Here is a 26,458-nt window from a genome sequence, read left to right as displayed (position 1 = left end):
TGTAGGAGGCGGTGCTGCGGGTGTGCAAGCACAGCCTTTAAAGACCCTGTGCTCAGAGATCTTGTTGAAAAATCCTTCCGGGCCCTTGTTGTCATCTGCAAAATGGGTATCCCGTCCCGTCCCCAGCTCTTAGCTGCTCTCCTTTTTGAAGAGGGAGTGTTGATTGGGCCGCCTCCAGAGAAAGTGGCAGTGATCGTGAAAATTTGCAGTGCACTGAGTTCCGAAGTTGGAATGGGCTCCCTGTGATAGCCAGGGGCAGGAAGCAAACTGCTTGTCCTCCGGACAGGTGTAGCCTAGGGGGAGACCCCTGGGTGGACAGGCGTGGAATAAGTCACCTATCCATCCTACATTCCTTGAGCGCCTACTGTGTGCCAGGCGTTGGGGACTCAGAGGACAGGACAAACATCCTTGCCCTCAGGGGCTTGCTCACATTTTAAAATGGGGAAACAGACAATGAGTCAACAAATCCAGAAAACCACCTTAAGTGTTTACTGCTACAAAGGAAAACACACACACACACACACACACACACACACACACACACAGGCACACACAGGAAGGAGGGAAGTCTTTCTGTGACTTGACTTTTGAGCTGGTCAGGAAGGTGTGAGCAAATGGAAGGTCAAGCGACTCTGGGAAGTGGATAGCTGTACAAATGTCCGGAAGTGGGGAGGGACAAGCTCGTCTTTCTCAAGGACCAGTAAGGAGATCAGCTCACTGCTGGAACAGAGTGAAGGCAGAGTGTGGAGGTCAGAAAGTGAACTTGGTGCAGGGAGGGTCACACAGGACCTCATGAACCATAGAGAGAAGTGTGGTTTCTATTCTTACCATTGATGTATTTTTAGCAGGGGGAGGTCCACCATCTGATTCCTGGTTGTTGTTGGGAGGATGGGCAGTTGAGGGGGATGGGAAAGTGAATCTTTGATCTCAGGTCTCTGTAATACATTGTTTAACGTTCAACAGGTATCTTGCGTTCTGGCAAGCGTAGACTTTATGTGCAGTGTATTTCCATCTGTGTACAGAAGAGGTACCCGTGTGCCTTTATATGTGGAGAATACCATCAGAGGGAGCCATTAAAAAAGTGGGGAGGGGAACAGATTTTTTTAAGTGAGGGAGAGACAGTCTTTTCATACTTTGTGCTGTTTGAATTTTTTTTTTTTTAAATGTGGTTTTGATGATAATGAATATAGAGAAAAACTCAGTAATCTAAAAAACAAAAACAAAACAGATCATTTGACACAGGGTGGAGGTGTGTTTGTGTGTGGAGAGGAGGTTGGTGCAACCTGGGGCAGGGTGGGGTGAGGCCTCAGAAGGACACGGACCCAAGGAAGGGAGAGGAGAGGCCAGGCTTAAGAAATTCTCTAAGTCAACAGGATGTGGGGCTGTGGAGTGGGCAGGGCCAAGGTGATTGAGGTTTGCAGTCTGCAGATGCTGTAACCCAGATGTGAGGCCCAGAAGGCCCTACTTCCTGTAAATGGGGTGACCGCCATGGCGGTGGGGCCCGAGGGCTGTACCCCAAAATGTCAGGGCAGGCAGACTGCATGGTGAGTGCACGGAGAGAGTAGGGAGGTGGAAGAGGACGCCCCAGTTCCTCTTCAGCCCCAGAGAATGTCCAGCTGATGAGGTTGGTGGCTCCCGCCCTTTCTCCCCAGCCTGTTCTAACATCTAAGTGTTGCCGAGAGAGGCATACACGGGGGGGGGGGGGGGGGGGGCAGTGGAGGGACGAAAATCAGAGATGGAGGAAACCAGGGACATTCAGGGTGATGAGGGAGCAGGAGGCTGGCTGAGGACAAAGCAAGAGCTGGCGCCTTGCACCCCCCCTCATCCGCTCCCCTCCATATGTGTAGCATTCCTCAGGCACCCCTGACTGCCATAAAATGATAAATAGTTAACTTGCTGAGATCACAATCCTGCAAGACGGGAGTCTCCCTTGGTTTGCAAATGTCCTTGAGATTACAACAAAGAAGTTACCTTATCAATAGCCCAATTTCCAAAGACACAGAACTCAGTTCCTCAAGCCCTAATGTCACCCTCCCCTCCATAAAAAACCGAAGGAGGTGGAAGTAGAAGGAAAAGTAAATAAAGTTAAATTTCTTCTAAAACCTAAATCTCATTAACAAGGATGCTTGATAGCAGGAATGTAACATTCCACCAGACTTCCAATTGTCTTTACTTGATAGCAACTAAGCCTTCAATATCCTGATAGTATTCTTTGCCCCAATAGCCCTTCTGAATGAAGGACCCCAGGTCAGAATTATACTATAGCCTATAAGTTTTAACATTCTTTTTATGACCAGCTTATGCTAACTGAGAAACTGTAGCTAGCTGACGATAGATAAGGGAGTCAGCAAGCAGCATAACAGGATAACGAATAGCGAAAATCTGTGTTTAACCCGGCTGTTTCTGGCTTCTGTATAATAATGCTTCTAATGCTTTGCTAAGAAATGAAAAATTGCTTAAACCCTCAACTCTAAGGAGCAAGAGGCTGGCTGAGGACAAAGCAAAAGCTGGCGCCTTGCACCCCCCCCTTCACCCGCTCCCCTCCATATGTGTAGCATTATAAATAGTTAACTTGCAGAAATCACAGTCCTGCAGGGTAGGAGTCTCCCTTGGTTTGAGATTTACAACAAAGAAGTTACCTTACGTTTGATAGCAGGAATGTAGCATTTCACCAGGAGAGACTCCCAATTGTCTTTATGTTAGGACCTCATTAAAGGGAAAATGGCCTTGGCTTGATAGTAACCAGGCCTTCAATATCCTGATAGTGCTTTCATTCGCCTGCGTGGGCTAACCGGCCAGTTCTGCTTCTGTAAGATTGCTTTGTCTGCTTTCGCACGTGGGTCCCCTGATCCACTCCACTGACGCCAAGTATGCCTGTTCAAACTATCAATCAGTCAGCTCAGCCCCTCCCGAAACTTGTTTGTCCATAAAAATCCTGCACTACCCCAGCCTGGTGTGCTCAGCTAGCAGGAGCTGCTGACCACCCGCAGGCGTGCGCTGACCACCCGCAGGCGCCTGCGGAAACAATAAAGAACCTCTTGCTGATTGCATCCAGTGGCAGTGTTGGATTCTTGGGTAAGGGGATCCGCGGGTCTTTCATGAACACCCCTTTGTCCTCACCTACCCAACTCCTGTGTATATAACCAGCCACTCCTCACAACCCGGGGCGGCAGCAGCTCTTCCTGCCCACGGGTCCTGTCCCCGTGCTTTAATAAATCACCTTTTGCACCAACGACGTCTTAAGAATTCTTTCTTTAGTCGTCGGCTCCGAACCTCCTCACCCCACCGAACCTGACTTAGGTTCTGGGACTTCATCAAGGGGACTGGGTAAGTGCTTCTGTATAATGATTGGTGAATAAAAGAGCTGTTGAGACCCAGTGGCAACCTTGGGATTTTTTTTCTTTTTCTTTTTTCAGCCACACTCAGCTTCCCAAGGTAGGGACAGAAGAGAGAGGGTTCAGATCCTGCAGAAGGGGCTACTGGCCAGTCTTTCTCTGATAGCCTGTCTCCCATCTCCCCTGGCTGGGTAGGTGTCCTCTGCCTGAGTTCTCTGTCACAGCCTGGATCGTCGTATGTGGCATTTGCCATCAAGATCTGCAGACCCCAAACTCTTCCTTCTTGCCTCCTCCAGCAATGCCCACTCTCTCTCTCTGCGTCCTCTCCCAGCCTCTGTCCCTTCTCTGACCCAGTCCTGACCCCACTGGCTTGGCTCCATCTCTCCCAGACTGACTGCTCCTTGAGAGTTGAGCCCAGAGTGGGTGTCCGTTTGGAAAGTCGGGATGCTTAGGCTCCGCCCCATGGCAGGATCCCCAAAGGCTCAGACTCCCATCACTGGCTTGGAAGCATCTGGGGAGACCAGTAGTGAGGCTGACCCCCTAAATCCATGGCAATGGGTGCAGAAAGCCAGGGCCCTTGCATATCAGAACCGGTCCTGACCCCAGGTGAGGGAGGGCTAAGAAGGCACAGACACGGGGCAGGGGTGGGGTGGGGAGGGCTGGGGTGGGGGCAGGTGCAGGGGCCAGGCTTGGCCCAGACTGGATGGTGATGGGCCATGTGGGACCTTCCTCCTTCCTCAGGGTCCAATCAGGCCCTGGATGGCTTTGGAGCCTGCTGATTCAAAGCTGACAGGACCCCCCCAGGCTATTTTCTACAGGAAGGCCGGGATGCAAAAGGCCCTGAGCGGGCAGGTGGGACAAACTTCGCCTTTGGGAGAGATGGGGTTGGGGGTATACACGAGTTCAAGCCTTGGCTCTGAGGGATCTCAGGCAAGTGACAAAACTTCTCCCGGCTCCCAGTTTTGGAGTATTTGCAGCTTCTCCCTCAGCCTTGTGAGAAGGTAGTTCTGGTTAGCGCCTGGCAAATTAATTCACACTTTCACCTGGCAAATGTTTATTGCCTTAGTGATGACAGAAGAAGGGGAGTCTTGCTTGTCAAGGTGTCCCCAACTGTGCTTGGCACTTTGCCGACAGGACGTTACTCATTTATACTCACAAGGCAGCTGGGAGGTAGATTCATGCTGTTAGCCCTGTTTGACACAGGAGGCAACGTGTGTGACATGGGGGTGGCCGGGGCCCTGGGGGGGCTGCGGTGGTGACTCCCAGACCCAGGGCCTGAGTTAGGCTGGGCTGGGCTGGAGGCCACTGGGCAGGACCTTCTGGCTAATGCAGCCAAGGAAAGTGAGGCCCTGGCCGGAGGGGCCTGGTTCCCCGGCAGAAAGGCGGGCAGGCAGGAGGCAGAATCTGGGCCCCCTCTCAGATCTTCTCCACGTAGTTTCCTGGGAAGAGGCCCTCCTGGCCGTGCAGCCGGCCCTTCCACCAGCCTGAGGCATCTGTGGGTGAGAAAGCGGCGTGAGGTGGTGTCCAGCCCACCTAGGAGAAAGCCTTCATGCTGGCTCCCTGCCTGTTTTCCTCATCGCCACTGGTGTGGCAGAAGGCAGACGTTGAAAAGAGAACAGGCAACACATGGGAAGGGGGGAGGGACGGACGGACAAGTGGTTTTTCCTGCTGCCACCTCACACTCTGTCATGTTCTAGGCCATTCTCTTGTGCTCGTCCCTCATCTCTTTCTACAGGTGCCTGCCCTCACTCGCCATGATGGACCAGTGAGTGACCCCTTTGGGGCTCCCCATTTACCCACAGAGAATGCTGCTGAGTCCCAAGCCCCTCTGGGTGGGGGGCAGCCCAGTGGACTAAGGTAGGAAGGGGGCCTGGCCCAGCCAGACAAGGGGGGAGGTAGCTTCTGCGATTAGCACTGTGCTCGACAGGAGAGAAAAATGAAGCCCCAGGGACTGGCCGTGCTGCTGGGAAGCCAGGCCCCCAGTGTCTTAGGAGGGAAACTTCAGACCCAAGGCCTTCTAGCCTATGCAGTCACCGGCTTGGAAGAGCCCATCTTTAGTGGGCGCTGGTTGTTTCTGTTCTCCTTGGGAAGGGTGTGCAGGAATGGGGTGTTGCCTGGCTGAGTCAGGGTTCTGACTCCTCCCCTCTGTGGCCTGGGACACACACACCTTCCATGAGGATCTCGATAACCTCGTTCACGTTGAAGCTCAGCTCGTCCACATCTTGGCCCACGTACTGATACAGTGCCCGGCACCGCGGGCCATGCATCCGAGGTTGGGGCTTGGGTCGGCCAACGCCCGGCTCAGGTCGCTGCCCCACGCTGCGCTTTCTCTGCATGCTGTGGGCACAGGGAGGCGTCATCACAGCCCAGACACTCCCCTGCCCCCCCCCCCCCACCTCCTGGGGCTCTCCTCTTAACTCACTTACCCTGCCACACCCTGGTCAGGCACGTTAAGGAATTCTGTGTTGTGTTCTGAGGGGGGCCGTGCCCGGGGGCGTCTACTGGCCCTCAGGGCTGAGGATGGAGGGCCCCGGAAGGGCTGCTGGGAGCCCCTTCCAGATGTGATCTCCACGGGCAGGGGCCTACTTCTGGCAGCAGGAGGCACCCCATTGTGGCCCAGGCCTGTTGCAGGAGGAAGAGTGGGAGCATTTATCAGGGTGAAGGTAGCATTTGGGGAGGACTTAGCTCCCAAGATCCCAGGCTGAGGGAGGAGGCAACCAGTCACATGCTTAACGCAGCATGGTAAGAACTGGTCCAGAGGGAGGCTCTGCAGGGGTAAGATTTCCCCCATCCTCTTCTGTAGGTGGGCTTTTGTGGATGGGTCTTAGAGGATCAGTGGGAGCTCAAGCTAAGTGAAAACGTGCGACACCAGAGGAGTAAACAGCCCAAGCAAAGGCTTGGAGATAAGAACAAATTTGTTAAACCGACAGAGTAAGATGTAGCTCGAGAGACAGGAGTATACGATGGAGGAGAGAAAGGCTGGTGGTTAGCTGGGTTTGGCTTCTGAAGGGCTCTAGATCCGACTAAGCTTAGTCTGTACTCTGTGGAAGAGGGGGAGCTGTGGGGAGTTCTAGGCAGAGAACAGAGTGGTCCGCTCTATCTGTGGACAGCTGGCGTGGCTTGGGTCTTGGAGCACACAAGAGGCAAAGGAAGACACGTCGCCTCACCTCTGGGAGGCCCCGGTGCTGCCCGGGTAGGGGCCTGCGCTGACCTTCGAGGTCTTCCCTGGGCCATTCCCTTCCGTGTAGGCTCTGAAAGGGGAAAGGATTTGGGAATTTGAGTGAGGACCAGACCACAGCAGGCTCTTGGCCCCGCCCACAAGTCCAGTCCACTCTGTGGCTCCGCCCCAGACTCCCCTCCCGCGGGTTCCCTGGCTGTCCCATCGACCCCGCCCCGCAGTTACTGAGAGGACTCTGCCCAATAAATAAGTGGCTCAGCCCCCCAAGACCCACCTCTCTTTGGCCCGGATCTCTAGGCCCGCCCACTGTTGGGAGGGGTTATTAGTATGGCCACGCCCCCTCAACGTTTCTCTCCTATTCATTGCTTACCTCGCCGACCCTGCCCTCTCTGTAGCTGCGTCTTTCTCTACCCACCCCTCCCGGCCCCTCACCCGCTCCCGGCAGACCTCAGTGGCTCCGCCCCCACAGCCTTAGCCCCCTCGCTGGCCCCGCCTCCTCAGGCTCCGCCTCTTTGGCTCCGCCCCCAGCTCTGCGCAGACTCACTGGAGCTTTTGGGCAACCCGTCGCCCACGCTGACTGTGAGGGTCCGGCCGCTAGCCTTGAGTATCGCCAAGTCGCCGGAGCCACGGGAGAAAGTGACACTGCGGGTGCCACCTCCGCCCCAGCCCTCCTTCTTCACCCGGAACTGTAGTCTGTGGGGAGAGGAGGAAGCTGCGGGGACGCCCACTCCCCAAGCTGGCCGGGGCCGCGGGGCGGGAGAGGGGGCGCTGTGCCCAGCCCAGCCCGGGGCTGGGGCCGGGGCCGGGGCCGGGGCCGGGGCCGGGGCCGGGGCCGGGGCCGGGGGCGTACGTGTCGCTGAAGGTGAGGGGCAGCGCCCTCCGCGCCGCCTCCTCGAAGCGCTTGCTCAGGAGGCTGACGAACTCGGTCTTGAAGACGGTCTCCAGGAAGCTGTCGGCGGCGTCTTCTTGGAGGATGAAGAAGTCGTCCTGCCTCGTGCTGGGGGAGGGGTGGGCGGGAAGGCAGGTGAGGGGGGCAGGACTGACGTGTGAGGGGCGACGGGGACGGTCGGGTGAAGGGAGGTGAGGGCTGACGCAGGCGGGGGAAAGGCGAGGGGTGGCGGCGAGGAGCTGGGGAAGGGGGGGGGTTCCAGAGAAGCGTCAGGTGAGGGGACAGGTGCCCTTGGCACATGCGGATGAGTGTGGGGGCAGGGGAAGGTGGCAGGTAGGGCCAAGAGAGGGTTACGGGCATAGCGGTAGGTTAGATGGTGGGGGGGACCGACGGGGTGAGAAGTGTGAGGGCAGAGGAGGGCGACTGGGGGTGGGGGAGGACCTGGCCTCACCTGAGGGAAACTCCCCGGAGGGCCTGGATCTCCAGCTTCTTCTTCAGGACCTCACGCACCTGGCCCTTCTCTGGTCCCTTCTTCACCTTCTCCCGTCCGATTATATACACACACTTGGGCGTCAGGATCAAGTCCCTTTTGATGGGCTGCGAGGATGCAGGAGCAGAGCTGGTGGCCAGAGCTCCGGGCACAGGCCACCTGGCTCCAGGGGATCAACCTCAGGCAGGGGAAGGACAGGTCAGCTGAGTGTTTCCCTCCCCGTGAAGGTATATGAGGAGTTGCATTATATGAGAGATAGGTTAAGTATGGGTCTATTGGCTAGGGAGGGATTCCCGGGCCAGGGAACATACAGGAGAGGCGGATGCATAGCTGCTGGGCATGGATGCCCAGGCCAGATGAGAGTGTACCTGGGCACAGGTGTATCTGGGCCAGATGAAGATACATCTAATTGACATACCTATCTAGACTGGCTGAGCGTATACCTAATGGACAGGTGCGTCCAGGGCGAATGGGGATGGCCCCACGGTCAGGGCTTCCGGGCGAGGGAAGTGTATAATTGCAGACAGCTGTGTCTGGCCAGGTGCCGGTGTATGCGATGGACAGGTGTGTCTGGGCTCCATGAGGGCCTGCTTAATAGACGTATCTACCCTAGTTGCGTGCACAGGTGTCTGGCCCAGCTGAGGGTGTATCTGTGATGGGGTCGGTGTATCTAGGCTAGGTGAATATATACCAGTGGACAGGTATGTCTGGGCCAGCTGAGGGGGCGCCTCTGGTGCGGGTGGCAGGCTGGGGCCAGGATCCCAGACGCACCCACTTGTTAGAGCCTCACCTTGAAGCGGCGGTCATACTTGGTGACCGAGTCGGCGAAGTCCACGCGTTCCCTCTTGGCCAGGAACTGACGCAGCTCTGGCCGCTCCTCAAGCCCTAGGTAGTCCCCGACGAAGTTCCGATTAATGCTGTTCCGTCTCCGCTCCTTCTTGTTCAGCAGGATGTTGGAAGCTGTGGGAACACCGGGTCGGGGGCAGAGGTTGTGGCCCGGCTCCTCCAAGTCCACCTGTCCCCACCCTGAGCCTCCCACCTGCGGCCTCTCACCTTCCTCTCGCATCTCCTCGTACTTCCGGACTGCCACATGGCGCCTCCAGGCCTTCTGGATGGTGCGGGCAAAGCCATCGAACTTGCGCTCTCGCATCTCCTCCAGAAGGAAGAGCTGGGCGAGAGGGAGGGGCGGTGGGTCTTTCTCTAGCCCCACGCCGCCCACTTGCTTTTGCTTACCAGCACCTGCACACATGCTCACACACTATGGCAAATACTTTTTTTCTTCCCAATGACTCAACCCAGGGTTTCCTCCCAATATGGAGCACAAGCCCCCGCATTGTGGGCCGGTCTTGCAGGGTTCATATCCCAGCTCTGCCTCTTCCTAGCTGTGTCTTGCCTGAAGTGGTGTAATATCACTGTTTCTCACACTGCTAATCAAGTTATGGCATGCCATCCATGTGAGGTGCACCCCGATTTCAGAGACGTTAGAAACGTGAACCAATGTGCATCTTAGAACCCAACAAAATACTGTAAATATGAAAATCTGGCACATAGAACTGATGTACCTGGAGACCAGGTAGTTGTATAGTGCACAACCTGCACAGCCATACCTGGTGACCCTGGAAAAGAAGCTTTTGCAGAGAGCAGACTTTTGAGTCCAGAGGGGTCTTAGGGTATAAACTCTATTAGAGCAAGTCAGAGTTGAAATGCCATGAAGGATGTCCCTTCACTTAGAATAAACCGTGAACATATCAAGGAAAGGAGCCTACTGGATATGAAAACTTGTAAGTCTATAGTAATAAGAACAATGGCGTGCTGACTGCGGAATAGAACAACCTAGTGGAGGGGCGCCTTGGTGGCTCAGTGGGTTAAAGCCTTTGCCTTTGGCTCAGGTCATGATCTCAGGGGCCTGGGATCGAGCCCCGCATCAGGCTCTCTGCTCAGTGGGGAGCCTGCTTCCTCCTCTGTCTGTCTCTGCTTGCCTCTCTGCCTACTTGTGATCTCTGTCATATAAGTAAATAAAATCTTTAAGAAAAAAAAAAAAGAACAACCTAGTGAAATGGGACAGATGACTGGGGAATGTTATAATTCAAACCAATTTAGTGATAAAAGGGACAGCATTGTCAATCAGGGGTATATCGGAATGAGAAATACTGTAAATAAAATGAGTCTTTAGGAAAATAATTAGCACTGCACCCAGAGGGATTTGTTAAATACACAAATATCACATCACTGCTAAAAGCCTGGCTGTCTGCTTCGCTGACACCAAGATGGTTGATGTTTCCCAGAAACCCCAGGGTTCCCTGCGAGGACTAAAGTAATTCTGTAGATACTTGGTTCAAATGCACTTTAAAAAGTACGTTTGGAGGTGCACCTGGGTGGCTTGGTTGAGCGTCCAACTTTTGATTTTGGGCTCAGGTCATGATCTCAGAGTTGTGAGACTGAGCCCCCATGGGGGGGGGTCTGTCCTCAACAGGGAGTCGCTTCTCTTTCTCTCCCTCTCTCCCTCTCCTTCTGTCCCTCCCCCCACTCATGCTCACTCTCTCTTCCTCTCCTTCTGCCCCTTCCCCTCCCCTTCTCTCTCTAAAATAAATTAATCTTTATTTATCTTTGAGAACATTTAAAGCTGTGGGTGTTTATAAGTGTTCACAAAAGGTGGGGATCTTTTCACCAGGAAGGAATCCTAACCCCACCAAGATTAAAGCTTCGCAGCCTGCAGGGAATCAAGTGGAGTTTCCATATCCCCTTTGTTTCTTAGACCGATATTCTCTGGGTCAGTGTGTCTGTGTGCAAGTTATGCCCAAGTAATGCCTCATATAGAGTGTCTGGAGGACACATAAGTACATTCTGCACTTTGCCGAGAGGACGTCAAGTATGAATAAAGAACTTGCAGAAGTGGGGGTCAACCAGGAGTCCTCTCTGCCTTAGCTGTTGAGGGCAGATGGGATGAGTGTCCTGCAACCTTGTTAATTCTGCTCAGCAAGGGTAATCATTTTCAATTTGGGAAAGGAATCTTCCTGTCTACAGAGTTTAAAATTCATCACCTTCTGGGGCATCTGGGTGGCTCGGTCGATTAAATGACTGACTTTGGCTCAGGTCATGAACCTGGGGTCCTGGTATCAAGCCCCACATTGGGCTCCCTGATCAGTGGGGAGTCTGCTTGTCCCTCTCGCTCTGCCCCTCCCCCGCTTCTGCACTCTCTCTCAAATATATAAACAAAATCTTAAAAAAAAATTCATCTCCTTCAGGGCACCTGGGTGGCTCAGTCAGTTAAGTGTCTGCCTTTGGCTCTGGTCATGATCCCAGGGTCTGGGGATTGAGCCCTGAGTCAGGGTCCTAGCTCAGCAGGGAGTCTGCTTCTCTCCCGGCTCGTACTCTCTTTCTCTCTCTCCCTCTCTCTCAAATAAATAAAATCTTTTTAAAAATAAACTTCATCTCCTTCATGTGCTGAGGGCAGAGTTGCGTGTGGTTAAGGTGTGTGAGATGGGCCCCAGATCTGAGGTTATCTTAGTGTACTGGCTTGAAGAGTGTTTCTCTCCACCCCCAAATTCATGTCCACTGGGAAGCTGTGAATGTGACCTTGACTGGAAAGAGGGTCTTTGCAGATGTAATCAAGTTAAAATGAGGTCATACTGGAGTAGGGTGGGCCCTCAGTCCAGTATGACTGCTGTCCTTCCAAGAGGGACATTTGGACCCAGACACAGAGGAAGAGGCCATGTGATGACAGAGGCAGAGACCAGGGTGATCAGGAATGGCAAGGACAGTGGGCGACCACCAGATGTTAGGGAAAGTCAAAGATCTTCCCTGGAGACTTCGGCGGGTGCACGGCCCTGTTGACACCTTGATTTTGGATTTCTAGCCTTCAGAAACATGAGGACATTAATTTCTGTTGACTTCAGCTATCCAGTTGGTGGCACTTGTTACAGTAGCCACCGGAAATGAACACGCCCGGCGTGATGGGCAGTGAAGGCCAGCACGTGTGCAAAACATCAAGGATATTTTGAGTCCATGTTTACAAGACTCAGATTCCAAGTCAGAATCATCCTGGGTAAGTGCATTAGTGGTTGAGAAAGTCCCCAACTCCATTAGGGTAAGTTGATTTGATCAATTTTGATGCAGCCCAGTTATAAACAGTCATAAAACTGTTCCCATGTATGTTTCTTCTGTTTTCATTTTACTAAAATGATTCTCATTGGGATCAGTTTTGTCCCGTGCAAATTTTCAGCCTTTCTTTTTTCCTTACAAAATGTTTCTACCAAGTTTTTCCCTTTGCAAAGGTCATTATTTCCAGCCAGTTCATCTTCCTCACCTCAAAGTGTGCAGACTGCGTTTTTGGATCAGAGTTTGATTTTACCTTACATAGTCTTAGCCAGTGCTAGCTTTGTCTATTTGCTTTTTTCAGGGTCAATTTTAAAAAATTTAAAAAAGGTCTATTTGAGAGAGAATGAGAGCGATGGGGGGAGGGGCCGAGGGGAGAGGAAGAGAGAGTCTTCCGTGGACACGGGGCTGAGCTCAGAGCCCGACACCGGGCTCCATCTCACGATCCTGAGATCATGACCTGAGCCAAAACCAAGATTCGGGTGCTGAACTGACTGCGCACCCCCCACGTGTCCCAAAGACTGTTCTTATTTCTTGGAGCAAATGCATCTATAGGGAGAAGGTCTAGAGGTAGGTACAGACCAGTTTGGGGGACCAAGAAGAGCCTGAGCACCCAAGACAATTTTCTTCTTTCTCTTCCTTCCTTCCCTTCCTTTTTCCTCTCTCTCTCATTCCTCTCTTCCCCTTCCTCCCACCTTCCCCCCTCCCTCCTCTCTCTTTCTCTTTCTCCTTCTTTCCTCGGTTTCTCTTTCTTTTCTTTCTTTCCTCTATGCCCATCGTGAGGTTTGAACGCATGACCCTGAGACCAAGAGTCCCACGCTCTACTAACGGAACCAACCAGTAGCCCCAGCAATTTTTGTAGCAGTGACATCTCCAGAGTCTCCTCTCCCCTGTGTGATGTGTCTGGTTTAATGAGGGAACACTCACTTGTAAGTTACAGTAACGTCAAGGGGATCATCTAGACAATCCAGTTACTTTCAAGTCCCTGAGGGGCTGGTAGGGCAGGCGCTCGGACCGTGCAGGCGATGAGGCACCTAGCCAGCCCTGGGCAGGCGGCAGCCCTTTCCCCAGGGCTCCAGCTTGGCCCAGGCTGGAGGACACAAGATTTGCATGGGAGTGTGGTGAGCTAGCACATCTCATCCAGACGGCCAGCTCCCCGTTTGCTCTCCAGTGCTCGTATAGAAGCAGGTGGCCAGGCAGGCCACCCAAGGGGATTCCTTGCCCTGCCTTTTTTATTTATTTATTTTTTAAGATTTTATTTTTAAGTAATCTCTACACCTAACGTGGGGGCTTAAACGTCCAACCCTGAGACCAAGAGTTGCATGCTCCACGGACAGCCAGCCGGGCGCCCCACCTCCGCTTTGGCCCTGATTTTTGTTCTCCTTGTCATTGTTGTTGTTTAAAAGACTCCTCACCCCAGGTTTATTGAGATATAACTGACATACAACATTGTGTAAATTTAAGGTGCGCAGGCCTTGATTTGATACATGTATCTGTTGCAGAATGATGGCCTCCTAGGCTAGCTAAATCGGACGGTTACCATTTCTTTTTTTGTGGTGTGAGAACGGGGGAGATCTGCTCGGAGCAAGTTCCCGGTCTGTTACACAGCGCTGTCAGCGACAGTCACCATGCTTACAGTAGGTCCCCAGAAGAGATGTGTCATTGTGACTTCGTTTTCTTCCTGCAAGCAGACGCAGCTTGGCGTTCGTGGCCTACCCAGACTTTTGCTAAAAGGCTTAGAGCCGGTGCGGTGCAGGAGGGATGGTTTGTGCGTGGAGAATGCGGAGTCAGGTTTGTCTGCGGTAGCTGAGGGCCTGGGGCAGGTCTTGGGATCAGCCAACCACCGCTTTGACAATAGTCTCAGACCCAGGGACTCAGTGTGCTCACGAAGGAAGGAAGGAGGGAAGAAAACATAGGAGAGGAGAAAGCACAGAAGGACATTAGGGAAAAAAAAGGAAGAAAGCCAGGGAGGGTGGTGGTGGTTCAGTGGGTTAAAGCTTCTGCTTCAGCTCAGGTCATGATCCCAGGGTTTTGGGATCGAGCCCTGCATCAGGCTCTCTGCTCCACAGGGAGCCTGCTTCCTCCTCTCTCTCTCTCTGCCTGCCTCTCTGCCTACTTGTGATCTCTGTCTGTCAAATAAATAAATAAAATCTTTAAAAAAAAGAAATAGGGAAATATTTTGGGCGCCTGGGTGGCTCAGTGGGTTAAGCCGCTGCCTTCGGCTCAGGTCATGATCTCAGGGTCCTGGGATCGAGTCCCGCATCGGGCTCTCTGCTCAGTGGGGAGCCTGCTTCCCCCCCCCCCTCTCTCTGCCTGCCTCTATGCCTACTTGTGATCTCTCTCTGTCAAATAAATAAATAAAATCTTTAAAAAAAAAAAAAAAAAAAAAAAAAAGGAAGAAAGCCGAAAGAAGAGACAAGTGACGTTCTGGAGAAGCTGTGAGTTCTTGCCCCTCGTGCGTTACGTGTTTCCCCATCGGCGTCCTGGCCCCTGTGCCTGTCCGGCTAACTCAGGTTTTTCTGAGCACTTGCTACCTGCCACACACTGCCTCGCGGATGTCCTGTGTTGTCTGAGCCTCACCCCCATCCTGCAGGGGGCTACTACTCTCCCCACCTTCCAGATGGAGAAACAGAGGCTCCAAGGGGGTAAGGCAACAGGCCCGAGGCGTCAAGGGGCCTGAAGAGCCGGACCCGCGCCCGTGCGGGGATGCAGGTGTCTCTCACACTCACCGACTCGGGGTTCTTGACAAAGACCTTGGTGCTCCCCATCTGGTACTGGTCTGGCTCCATGTTGACCGCCCGGAGCAGGTGCTGGACCCCCTGACGTTCATCCCCGCGCCACTGGGGCCACGTCTCAGGGGTCAGGATGGCGTACCTGGAGGCAGAGGGTGTGGGAGGGTTTGGGGTGCATGTCCGTGCTGGCTGTTCCTCTGCGGACTGGCGGTGGGGGCCGGGGGCAGGCGGGGGAGCCTCACCTCTGCAGGAACTTGGAGAACTGGCGGCGGTAGGCGAAGCCAGCCCGGCGCACCCTGATGTTCTCCTTTAGGCCTAGGTACTCCACCTGGTGCTTGACCCTGAGGGGGGGGCAGTGTGAGTCTCCTGTACTCCCTGGTCTGGAGCAGGGGGAGGGGGAGGGGGCTGCTGCCAAGCTGGGCCGGGAAAGACAGCTGTGAGGCCAGGGGGTCTGGATTCGTGCTGGGGACAGTTTGGGTGGGGGAGGGGGTGACTTCAGTGGTCCAGGAGTCAGTTCGGTGGGGTGGGGGCCTTCCTTCTAGGGGGAGGGGTCCATGTGAGTTCTGTGGTCAGTTCCAGGGTTAATTCTAGGGGTGTGTCCTAGGGTTTGGGGACAGAGGGGATTATGTTAGTCCCTGCGTCACTCTACCCTCGGTTCTGCTCATCCCGGGAGTCCAGGGGTCTTGGTCGGTGCCAGGTAGAACCCCGGGCCCCCTGAGGAGATTTGCGCTGGTCCTAGGGGTCAGCCTCGCTCAGGCTTGGAATGGGTCCCGTGACTCTGGGCGGGCTCTGGGAGGCGGGTCGGTCTGGGGGGACAGGCTGGGTGCACTGGCGCCCCTGGTGCTCACCTGCCCTCCTCCCAGTCACGGGGCTTCTTGGTCTCATTGGGCTTGATGCAGCGGATGTAGTGGGGGGTGCATCTCTTCAGCGTGCCCACCAGGTCATTGGCTTGTTTCTGAGGTGGAGGAGAAGGAGGGGATGGGTGCACAGATGGGACCCTTGGACACTCTCTCCTCCCACCCCGAACACAGGCCCAGGAGACAGAGGCACATCGGGTTGGCTCCCAGGGAGCCACGGGGCCCGGCGTCCCTGGTCTGGGCATTCTTCCATTAGTGCACACCATGGGGACTCGATATTGTGGGTCTGCCTGATCCTTGGCAGGAGACCAGGAGCTCTCCTGTCTGCAGCACCCACCACTTAATCTGGCGCCTAGCAAGTGCTCAGCAAACGTTTTGTTTGTTGATGGAGTAGCAGAGCTCTCAGGAGAGCATGTTGCATTGAACATTCCTGACTGTCCTCTGGGGGGACTACTTCTTTGGAAGTAGCGAATCATGTGAATCATGTGTGTGTGTGTGCCTTTTAGTTGTGCATTTTAGTCCCTTGGAAGAGACTAGAAAGGACATTGTTCCAGGTCGGGAGACTGGAGAGGGTGGCCCGAGAGACCTTGGTGTGGACTGTGGCTCTGCTGTGTGATCCGGGCCAGTGACTGCGGCTCTGAGCCTTGGTCTCCCCAAGCCCCGGGTGCGGCTAGTCCCTTGTCTGTAAAGTGTCCCACGTTGGCTGCCTGCACTGGTGAGTGCCCAGTGCAGGGTTATGAAGAGATTTTTAGAATGGGACACCCAGTTGACAGCAACATTATTCACCATAGGGAAAAGGTGAAAACAACCCGAGTGTCCACCCGTGGAGGAATGGATGGGACAGATGAGGTCCATTCATAACTGCAAGATTTCAGCCTTCGAAAGGAAGGACGTCCTGATACCTGCTTCAACATGGACAAACTTTGCGGACATTTTACTGAGTGGGGTAAGCCAGCCACAGAAGGACACATCCCGCAAGATCCCACTCCCAGGAGGTCCCCAGAGGAGTTCCTGTCCACAGAGACAGAGGGGAGAGGGTGGGAGCCAGGGCTGGGGCAGGGGGTGGGGAGTCCGTGCTTCATGGGGACAGAGTCTCAGTGTGGATAGATGGAAAGTTCTGGAGAAAGTTCTGGAGACAGTTTGGGGAGCTGGAAAGTTCTGGAGATGGAGGGTGGGGTGGTGTGCTTCATGCTGCCGAGCTGTGCACTTAGCGATGGTTGAGATGGTTGAATGGCACATTTTCTGTAACTTTGACCACAATTCAAATTAAAGTGGCAAAGAACCAAAAGACCAAAGCATTATTAAGATGATGGTTCACTTTTGGATTTAGAGAGTTGGGGGGACACCAAGGAGATTGGTCCAGCCCCCTAGAAACCCCAGAGCTGGAAGAAAATCCTGCTGCACAGAGGGTGCCGGGGGCGGGGGGCCAGGATGCATGAGAGACAGACGGCAGAACGGGTAGAGAACAGTCCCCAGTGGGGCCCCTCCCCCCAGCCCCAGCTCCTCCTCTTCTCCCCAGGCCCACCTTGATCTTGGAGCCAGCCGTGCTGGGCCGGCCCTTCTTGTCCACATCCAGCTTCTCAGGAAAGAGCATCCGGAGGAAGGCCCTGGGCAGGGGGGGGGGGGGACAGGAGGAGTCCGAGGTGCAGCTGAACCTCGGGTGCCCTCTCCCAGGGGAGCACAGTTCTCCCTGAATGTGGGGGTGTGATGGTGAGAACCGGAGAGACGCTTTTGTCCTTCTGGTTCCTGGACCTATTTGCACCGTTCCTCCTGCCTCTCCGGCCCGGCACGACTTGGGGAGCACGTGAAATAGAACACAGTTCGGCTCAGTAGGAACATGTCTCGCGTGCTGCAGTGTCTCAGCATCTCGGGCTACAGGGGCAGGTCCCCGTGTAGGAACGATCCCACACGCACAGGCTCGCACGTGTGGGCAGAGATACAGACGAGGGGTCTCGCTGCCCGCGGTAGTCCTAGAGGGGCTCAGTCTAACTGTCCGTCACCAGGGGATTGCTTCCACACGCTTTCTCTATTCACTATTCCCTCCCTCATCGACTGAATGGGGTCTTCCCTGACTGCCGCAACCACCAGGAGAGCTTGCGAGAACACGGATGGCTGGGCCCCTACCCAGTTCCTCTTGAGTTTCTCATTCACACGTCTGGGCTGGGGCTCAGTCATCTCTAACAGGTTCCCAGGTGATACTGCCGCCGCTGGTCCAGGAACCCTACTCTGAGAACCATGGCTCTGTGCTTTCCAATATGGTGGCCCCTGGTCCTACTGGGTTATCGAGGCCCTTGAGACTTGGCCTGTCCAAATCATGGTGCGCTGGGAGTGTTAAAATGCATACCAGGTTTCAAAGACTACCACAGCATGGGGCAAGAGTATGTGGTTCATTCCTTCATAATTCATTCGTTCGTTTGTAATTTTTATATGATACCCAAAATGATATTTCGGGTTTATTGGGTGTAAGAAAACACTTTTTAATGTCACCTATTCACCTTTTTACTTTTTTATAAAGTTTATTTATTTAAGCTATCTCTACCCGCCCCCGCAAGGTGGGGCTCAAATTCACGAACCCAAGATGAAGAGTTACCTGCTTTTTACGTTTTTAACTGTGCTTATTAGAAAATTTAAAATTACATGCTGGGACACCTGGGTGGCTCAGTTGGTTGAGTGTCTGCCTTTGGCTCAGGTCATGATTCCCAGGTGATGGGATCAAGTCCCACATCGGGCTCCCTGCTCAGCAGGGAGTCTGCTTCTCCCCTGCCTGCTGCTCCCCCTGCTTGTGCTCTCTCTCTCTCTGATAAATAAATAAAATATTCAAAAAAGAAAATATAAAATTACACATGTAATGGGAGTAGGGATCGGCTGCAACTTGGCACAAGGCCTCTTTTGGGTGTGATGAAAATGGTCCCAGTTGGGTAGTGGTCATGGTTGCACAGCTCTATTCATTTAAAAAAAAAAAAAAAAGACTTCTGAAGTTGGGTGTGTTTCATGGCACGCAAGTTGTACCGGAAGAAGGCGGTTTTCAAGGCGTGATGTGCATAGCTTGGATTCTACATGGATGTGGAATGTAACAGACCGCGTGCTCTAGACCGCAGAATCTCAAACTCAGATGTGCCCCGGGGTCTGGAGGAGGCGCCGGCGATGCTCCTTCCAGGGCAGACCCTGATGTCCCAGGTCCAGGGCCGAGGGCATTTGTACCCAGCTCAGAGGACACTCCTGTTCTTGGCCCAGGAGTCAGATTTCAGCCTTTTACCGACCGCGGTCTTATGCCTTTCGTGTGATGCCGTATTACTATTTGCCCTTTTTCCTGGTTCCATGCCTGCTCCCCACTTGGCTGTCCACTCATTGAGGGCCCCTGTGTTCTCTGACCTGTTCAGTCTCCATCCCCACCGGTCCCAGGAAATGGTGCCCAGCACATGGCAGAGCTTGAATTACATTTAGAGGTTAAAAAGGCAAAAAGTGGAACCCGGTGTGCAGCTGTGGTCAGGGAGATGGGTCCAGATGTGTCAATATAGGAAGAAGGCCAGGTGCGGTGTGTTCTCATGATGCACCAGGGGACACTGTCTACACCCCGCATCAGCTGGGCTTGCACAGGGGAGGCCTGGACGGGCCATAAGGAACTGCCCCTAGGGTTCTCCTTACTTCTTCCTGTGGACCTCAGTCAGGCTGCTGTTGAGTCAGAACCTGTCACTAGAAACACTGTCCCTGCAGACAGACATCCACACAAAGCGTGATGGTAGCTCCCGGGAAGATGGAGTGGGTCCTGGCCTCCCCCCGCTCCGCCCCACTGCCCCAGCTTTGTGCCCAGAGGCCACTCACTGCTCACTGGTCTGCATCAGCTCTATGAGGTCAGAGAAGAGAACGTCCCGGTTCCGCTCACAGAAACCGTTAACATCATAGGAGACCTGGAGGGAGACAGTGTTGGGAGGAATGAGAGGCTGAAGCCTGGGATGCTGCTTACATCCCAGGTGGCCAGGGGTCCCGCGAGGGCCTGCCCTGAGCTGACCGAATGGGGGTGGTACCTATGGTTCCTAATAAGGGGCGGGGGGCTTAGGGGCGCCTGGGTGGCTCAGTGGGTTAAGCCTCTGCCTTTGGCTCAGGTCATGATCTCAGGATCCTGGGATGGAGCCCCGCATGGGGCTCTCTGCTCAGCAGGCAGCCTGCTTCTCCACCCCCATGCCTGCCTCTCTGCCTACTTGTGATCTGTCAAATCAATAAATAAAATCTTTAAAAAAGGGGGGTCAGGGGGCTACTGCATGGGCTTGGGGTCCATGGAGGTCTGATGTTCAAGTGCGGGTTGGAGGGCTGGGGCTGCAGCCTGGATACAGGGTCCTTGCGGGGTCTGCTGTTTAATCAGAGCTCAGAAGGTCAGATTGAGTATGTTGTGGTCAGTCGAGGGGTGGGGGTTGGTGTCAGGAGGGTTCCAGCACTGGCTGGGATCCACGGGGGTCTTCCATCAGGCTTGTGGGCTGGGTCTGCATCGAAGGTGGGGGCTCTCGGTAGTCCTGGGAGCTGCTATTCGTTGGCTGAAGCAACCCAGGAGCTCTAGCCCAGTTTGGGGGCCAGGAGATCCCTGGGGATGTCTGCTGCCACTTGAGGTCAGTGGGAGAGTCTACAGTCCTGTCAGTGGGGGAGGAGGAAGGTGGCCAGGGTCAGAGGCCAGCGGATTTCAACAGTCTTTGGTGGGAGTCTGCAGGGGGCTCCAGCCCATTTTGGAGGGCGGTGGCTCACAGCGTGGGCCTGGGGTCTTTGAGTCTGGGTTAGAAGGCCGTGTCCTGAGTCAGGGGGTGAGTGGGGTTTGCAGCTCAGATCGGGGTGTGGGGGTCTGCTGCCCAATGTGGGGTCATGGGAGGGAGTTTCTGTCCTTTTAGGCGGAGCTGTCCTTTATTAGGGAGAGCTGTGACCTCGGTGGGGGCGGCAGTGGGGGTTTCTGCAGCCCCAGCTGAAGGACCATGGTGGGGGGGGCAGGCCAGTTCCTGGGGGTCGGTGGGAGGGCTGGGGCGAGGGGTCGTGGAGTCCTGCGGCTCTGGCTGCCGGAGGTTGGGAGGCCGCGCCCAGGTGGGACGCGCGGGGGGGCGGGGCACGGGCGCACCTTGCCCGCGTAGTGGTGGATGACGAAGCCCGAGCTCCAGCTGTTGAAGTGCTCGTGGGTGCCCACGGCCGCCTGCAGCTTCTGCAGCAGGGTCTGGTCGGCGCCGCCGCCGGTGGCATGCATGGTGGCGCACACGTCGTCCAGGACGCTCATGATGCCCGGGGGGCTCTGCGGGCGGGGGAGCGGGGCCGCGGCTCAGCCTGGCCGGACTCCGCCCCTATCCCCGAACTGGGAAGGTGTGGAGGCGGCGGGGCAAGCGAGGGGGCGAGATCCAAATGCAAGAGCAAAAGTGGGGGTGCTGGCGGCGTGGGGGGCTGTGGTGGAAGCCTGCTGGGGGGCGGAGCGGGCTGAGGAGCCCCTGAAGGACCCGTGCTCCTTTCGGTTCCCCAGACGGGGACGACCACCCTGGTGCGGGACCTCCCAGGACTGACGCCTCTGTCCTTGAGCAGGCCGAGCTGGGGAAGGTTCGCTGAGCGGACAACACAAGCGGTGGGCCGAGGGGGTGGATGAGGTGGCCGTCGGGGTGTTTCTGGGTGCTCCCGGCGCGGAGCCCGGTGGGGGAGGGGCGCTAACCCACCCCGTCCTCTCCCAGGCCCAGCTCCAGACCCAGCAGGACGCGCGCGGAGCCGGGCAGGGCCTCACCAGCTTGTTTTCAATGAGGTCGCAGACCACTTTGTTGTTGAAGTACTGGATGGGGGTCCAGCGGATGCCCTCTTGGACGTACTCCTCCTGGGGGCGGCAAAGCGGCCGGGGTGGGGGTGGGGGTCCGGGCAAGGACGCAAGGGTTTCTAGAATGCATGCTTCACAAGGGTGGGTGAGGGAGGTGTGCTGGGTGTCTCCCCATATCTCCCCATCTCATCGCCCTCATCATCAGTGGGGCAGACTGGAACAGCCGCCCCGGCCTGCCCTTGACCACAGACAGACAGGAGCCAGTGCCTAAATATCCTGGCTCCGTTGCTTCTGGGGTGGGCTAACCCTGAGTTCCCTGCTAGAGTGTCCCCCAGGGCTCAGCGGAGATTGGCCCCAATTGCCTGCAGCATAGCCTGCTCATCAATACACCCTATTCTGGCCTTTAAAATTTTTTTTTATTTTTTAATTTAAAAGATTCATTTATTAGGATGCCTGGATGGCTTAGTTGGTTAAGCATCTGCCTTTGGCTCAGGTCATGGTCCCAGGGTCCTGGGTGAGTCCTGGCATTGGGCTCCTTGCTCAGTGGGGAGCCTGCTTCTCCCTCTGCCTACTGCAGAGGGAAAGGCAGAGGGAGAGACAGAGTCCCAAACAGATGCCCGATGTGGAGCTCGATCCTAGGATGCTGAGATCCTGACCTGAGCTGAGATCAGGAGTTGGAAGCCTAACCGTCTGAGCCACCCAGGCGCTCACCTCCCTATTTTTTTTTTTTTTTTTTAATGTGTCTCCCACTTCTTCACTCTTCTCCTGATATTTGTGCTGAATCCTTGCCTCAGGCTCTGTTTTTGCAGAATGGGTTGGATGAAAACAGCAGGAATTTTCATTCCTCTCTTGCATGGCAGTCTCCCCAGCACTGCAAACAGTGCCTGGCAAACAGCAGGTGCTCAATAAATAATCATTGGTGGAATGACAAAGGAGGCTGTGCCCTAGCCCTTGTCAAAGCTTTAGAGGCAGGGAACTGCTTCCATAGGAAATCAGAGAGAGGTGAGGATGGGAGCCTGGGCAGGGGTTCCCCTGGGGGCTCAGCAGACTTCCTGGTCCTGCCCCCACCTCCAGTGTCCCTGTGCTCCTGGCTCCCCCTGCCTACCTGCTCAGCTTTCAGGGTGAGTTCGATAAAGATTTGCTGCAGCTTCTCATTGACAAAGTTGATGCAGAACTGCTCAAAGCCGTTTTTCTGTCAAGGGAGGCCAAGGGTGTCGCCATCAGTGGGCTGATGCTGGAGGCTCCTGGGGCCACGGGGCCACCCCAGGAGGCTCAGGGAGGCACCTGGTGTGGGCTGGGGAACAGAGGCCGTACCTGGAAGATCTCAAAGCCATAGATGTCGAGCACACCGATACTGTACTCCTCCTGGGGCTTCTGCATAGCGCGGTTGATGGCCTGCAGTGTGGACGGGGATTCACGGAGTTTGGGAAAATGTGTCACCAAAGTCTCACCAGGTGGGTGAGCGCCAGCGTGTCCCCCTCTGTGTGTGCTCTTAACCACGTTCCCAGGCTGTGTCCTCTGATGCCAGCTCCTCTCTTGCCTTCTCCAACTCTCTGCACCCCCCCGCCCCCAGTCACCCGTATGAGAATCCCAGGTGTTAGAACATCTGGGTTCCTACCTTGGGAGCTCGCTTGGCCTCTTAAATGTTCTGCAGCTCTATATTCCCATCTTTAAATGGGGGCAATGGTGGCATCTACTCTGTAGGACTTTATAAAGCTTTAAACTGACGCATGTAAAACATTTACAACAGTAGTTGGTGGAGGCCAAGTGTTCTGCAATGTTGGCTTCTACAATATTGTCATGGTGCTTGACCTTGACACGTCCCGTGCCTGCCTTCCCCACCTGGCTGGTCCAAGCCCAGGGCGCTCTGGGGCAGGGCCTCTCCTGCTCCCTGGCCCAGGCCCCGGCCCCTCTCACCTCCACAAGAAAGTCAAAGAGACGGGCATAGAGCCCCTTGGCCAGGGCGTCGCGGGTGTAGGCTGCCTGCTCCACATTGAGGGTCACGTCGATGGACTCGCTGCGTCCACCCCAGCGGCTGTCCATCTTACGGCTGGTGAGCTTCTCCTGCAGCCGCCCGCTGTCGATGCCCAGCAGGTAGGCGGGAAAGGCCAGCACTACCAGGGTTGGGGGGAAAGAGGGCGGCCAGTTAGGCTCTGGGGCTCCAGGGGGGGGCCTTTGTGCCCAGTGACGGAGATACTGTCTTCGTGGGTGCTTACCCTCCTGGGGCCCCACGCGGAGGAAGCAGTTTGGACACACCCGTCCACCCCGCCGTCCCCAGCGCCCACACTCACGGTCCACACTCTCTACCCGGGCGTAATTCCCATCCTCACAGAAGCTGATGTTTCCCAAGTGCAAGATTCCCGCCACCAGCTGCAGGACCAGCTGCTGGACGTTGGGCGGGATCCCGATGACCTGCATGGCATTCTGCAGGCACAACAGGGGCAGAACCTGTACCACAGATCGCCACCTCCGTCCTGCCCTCCTGAGTTAGGCTCTGGGACCGCAGCACGGACGCAGGGAGTCAGGACACCCGGAGCCCTGTCTTGCCTGTTTCACCCACTTGCTGTGTGACCCGAGGCAAGTTCCAGCCCCTCTCCTGGCCTTGGCTTTCTAGAGTAGGGATCACGGCTCACCAAAGTCTCGTTGAAGTCACTCCGGTCGTCGGTGCCATCCACCTTGTAGGTGTCCGATTGGAGGTAGTAATAGTAGTCGGGGGTCATGAGCCCCAGGTTTTGTCGCTGCTCCTGGGAGGCTCCTTCCAGCAGCTGGAGGGCGAGCAATGTTCATGCATCTGGCGTTGGACCGGCATCGCCCCTGTGATCCCCCAGTCCTCACTGTCCTAGCCTCCTGGACACTCACCCTCCCACCGTCTCCCCTTGGCTCTCCCTCGGCTCCAGCCTCACGGCCCTTTCCTTGCACCTGATAGTAGATGTGGAAGTTCCTCTCGTTTTCGTTCTGCATGACCACACGGGATTTCTCTAGCAGGAAGTTGGAGATCTTGCCCCCGTCCGGCTCCCCGCCACGACTGAACTGGATCTCAAAGTACTTGCCCTGAAGCCGAGAGAGCCAGGTGAGGTGCCCAGGGTCCCCGGGGGTGCAGTGGTGGTGGGGGGATTGAGGATGGGTCTTAGGAGCCCGGCCTCTTTCCCCGTCTTGCCCACATGACCCTAACTCTTCTTTATTGACCACTTTCCTGGTCCTTTGACCACAACACAGAGACCTCCGTGTCTCTGCAGACTGCTGCTGGTTTTAGTGATCCTGGCTGTCTCTCACAGGTTGTCCCTAAGCCCACAGCGAGAGCCCCACAAGTCCCTTCTTTGGTCTCTGACAATATGTGGGTTCTACTCTGGCTAGAGTTTGGAGGGCAGAGAAGCCCCCTTACTTGTTCCTTTTTGCCACTGTTATGCAATGACAATACACATTACATCATCCCACTACACAGACACCTGTAATACAAGACCTACACTTGTCTCTGGTATAATAAAATAATATAAAACATTATGTTTTGGAGGTTCATCCATGTTTTTGTGTGTATATCAGTAGTTTGAAAACATATACTGTGTGAATCCATGTATATAAAGTTCTAGAACAGCTGAAACTAATCTATGGTGGAAAAAAAAAGAAACGATCCAGAGGAGTGCTTGCTTCTGGGGTGAGGTGGGATTAGAGATTGACTTAAAAGGGAGGGAACTTTCTGGAGAGAGGGTGATGTTCTGTGTATTGATAGGGCTTTGGTAGCACAGACGCATTTTCCCAAACTCAGTGAATGGTTTACTTGAGATTTACGTGTTTTGCTATATGCAAATTTTACTTTAAAAGAAATGAAAGAGCAATGAAAATTTATATTGGATTTTAATTAAGGATCCACATGCCAAGGTGATGGTGAGGCCGAAAGTAAGGTGTCTGCAATTTACTCTCTAGTGCATAAAAAAAAAAAAAAAAAAAAAAAATGGGTAGGGGCGTCTGCTGGCTCAGTTGGTGGAACATGTGACACTTAAATCTCAGGGTTGTGAGTTCAAGCCCCACAGTTGGTGTGGAGCTTACTTTAAAAAATGAACAGATGGAGATATGATAAAGCAAGTAGAGCAAAATGTTAATGATAAACTCTTGGAGATGGGCAGCAGGTGTTCACTATATTATTCTCCCAATTTTTCTGTGTTTTAATTATTTTTTTAAAAGTAGGCTCCACATCCAATATGGAGCCCAAGAAAGGGCCCAGACTCATGAATCTGAAATCAAGAGTCGATTACCCAACTGACTGAGTCTTCCAGGTGCCCCATTACATTTTTAAGAATAAAGTTTTGAGGAAAATACTTAAAATATAATTACTTGATCAATATGTTAGAAATAAAAATATAATTAATAATATTTAGGGGAATAAAACATCTTATTGGTGTATGGAATTTATTAAATCATTTCATATATAGGTACCATATTGGAATTACTGAGGTCTGCGAGATGGGTATTAACATCATCCCTATTTTATGGATAAGAAAACAGGAGCCTCAGGAGGCTCAAGCTGCTGAAACATTCTTTTTTTTTTTTTTTTGGTCCAAGCTACAAATCTAAATAGTGACAGAATCAGACTGTAAATCCAGATCTGGTGACCTATTCTGTCTCCATTAGGCTCAGCACTAACACCTGACACAAAGAAGGAGCCCAAGAACAATTTGTTGAAGAAAAGAATGGAAGAGAGAATAAATTGGGAACTGAACTGTGAACAGGAACAGACGTAGCATGGTTGCAGCCAGGAAAACATTTAAGAATGTTACACAGACAAGTCAAGGCTTCTACAGATCAGCTGATGGGGGAATCTTTTTCAGAAGGACCATAAGCAGGAAGTGAGTCTCCCACAAGCAGGAAGAGAGTCTCCCACCAAGGAGCAGGACGTTCCTATGCTACTGGGAACACAGGTGTTTGTGTTTGTGTGTGGGGCTGCAGACTCACAAAGCGGCTGGAATTGTTGTTGCGCACGGTCTTGGCGTTGCCGAAGGCCTCCAGCAGTGGGTTTGATTGCAGGATGATATCCTTCACATGCTGGGGGGCAGAGGCAGGTGGGGTTGGGAAGAGGTCAGGGCGAGGTAGGTGGTTGTGGGGGTTAATTACCGTGCTGCTGGG

At 54.3% G+C, this 26,458-nt stretch overlaps 1 protein-coding gene and 1 long non-coding RNA gene across 6 annotated transcripts in view; one reads left to right on the top strand and one right to left on the bottom strand.

Annotated features, from left to right (window-relative positions):
* Positions 1-12: 12 nt before the first annotated feature.
* Positions 13-26,293, top strand: LOC131823409 (uncharacterized). 3 transcript variants are annotated; one of them, XR_009350575.1, is made up of 6 exons: positions 13-749; positions 3,417-3,526; positions 5,071-5,192; positions 16,368-16,522; positions 21,264-24,410; positions 25,967-26,293. It is a non-coding gene; the product is annotated as an uncharacterized LOC131823409 (long non-coding RNA). The 3 variants fall into 3 exon arrangements; XR_009350574.1 differs by lacking the exon at positions 13-749 and adding an exon at positions 756-1,624; XR_009350576.1 differs by lacking the exons at positions 13-749; positions 3,417-3,526 and adding an exon at positions 756-1,624.
* The window catches only part of MYO1F (myosin IF), a 31,277-nt gene continuing 9,191 nt past the window's right edge, over positions 4,373-26,458 (bottom strand). For all 3 annotated transcript variants that reach the window (XM_059159734.1, XM_059159735.1, XM_059159733.1), the window contains exons 6-28: positions 26,288-26,377; positions 24,200-24,391; positions 23,974-24,105; positions 23,632-23,764; positions 23,258-23,454; positions 22,655-22,735; positions 22,446-22,532; positions 21,314-21,400; positions 20,672-20,839; positions 19,399-19,484; positions 17,102-17,183; positions 15,568-15,674; positions 14,962-15,060; positions 14,717-14,861; positions 8,946-9,060; positions 8,683-8,852; positions 7,854-7,999; positions 7,364-7,510; positions 7,058-7,206; positions 6,503-6,586; positions 5,762-5,957; positions 5,503-5,672; positions 4,373-4,828 (exon numbers count right to left, since the gene is read on the bottom strand). In XM_059159734.1, the coding sequence (XP_059015717.1) occupies positions 4,752-4,828; positions 5,503-5,672; positions 5,762-5,957; positions 6,503-6,586; positions 7,058-7,206; positions 7,364-7,510; positions 7,854-7,999; positions 8,683-8,852; positions 8,946-9,060; positions 14,717-14,861; positions 14,962-15,060; positions 15,568-15,674; positions 17,102-17,183; positions 19,399-19,484; positions 20,672-20,839; positions 21,314-21,400; positions 22,446-22,532; positions 22,655-22,735; positions 23,258-23,454; positions 23,632-23,764; positions 23,974-24,105; positions 24,200-24,391; positions 26,288-26,377 (2,940 nt within the window). In that variant the 3' untranslated portion in view covers positions 4,373-4,751. The remainder of the gene's footprint in view (positions 4,829-5,502; positions 5,673-5,761; positions 5,958-6,502; positions 6,587-7,057; positions 7,207-7,363; positions 7,511-7,853; positions 8,000-8,682; positions 8,853-8,945; positions 9,061-14,716; positions 14,862-14,961; positions 15,061-15,567; positions 15,675-17,101; positions 17,184-19,398; positions 19,485-20,671; positions 20,840-21,313; positions 21,401-22,445; positions 22,533-22,654; positions 22,736-23,257; positions 23,455-23,631; positions 23,765-23,973; positions 24,106-24,199; positions 24,392-26,287; positions 26,378-26,458) is intronic.

The sequence above is a fragment of the Mustela lutreola genome, chromosome 2 (genome assembly GCF_030435805.1).
Source record: "Mustela lutreola isolate mMusLut2 chromosome 2, mMusLut2.pri, whole genome shotgun sequence".
Lineage (NCBI taxonomy): Eukaryota > Metazoa > Chordata > Mammalia > Carnivora > Mustelidae > Mustela > Mustela lutreola.
This window is presented reverse-complemented; position numbering and strand designations above follow the sequence as displayed.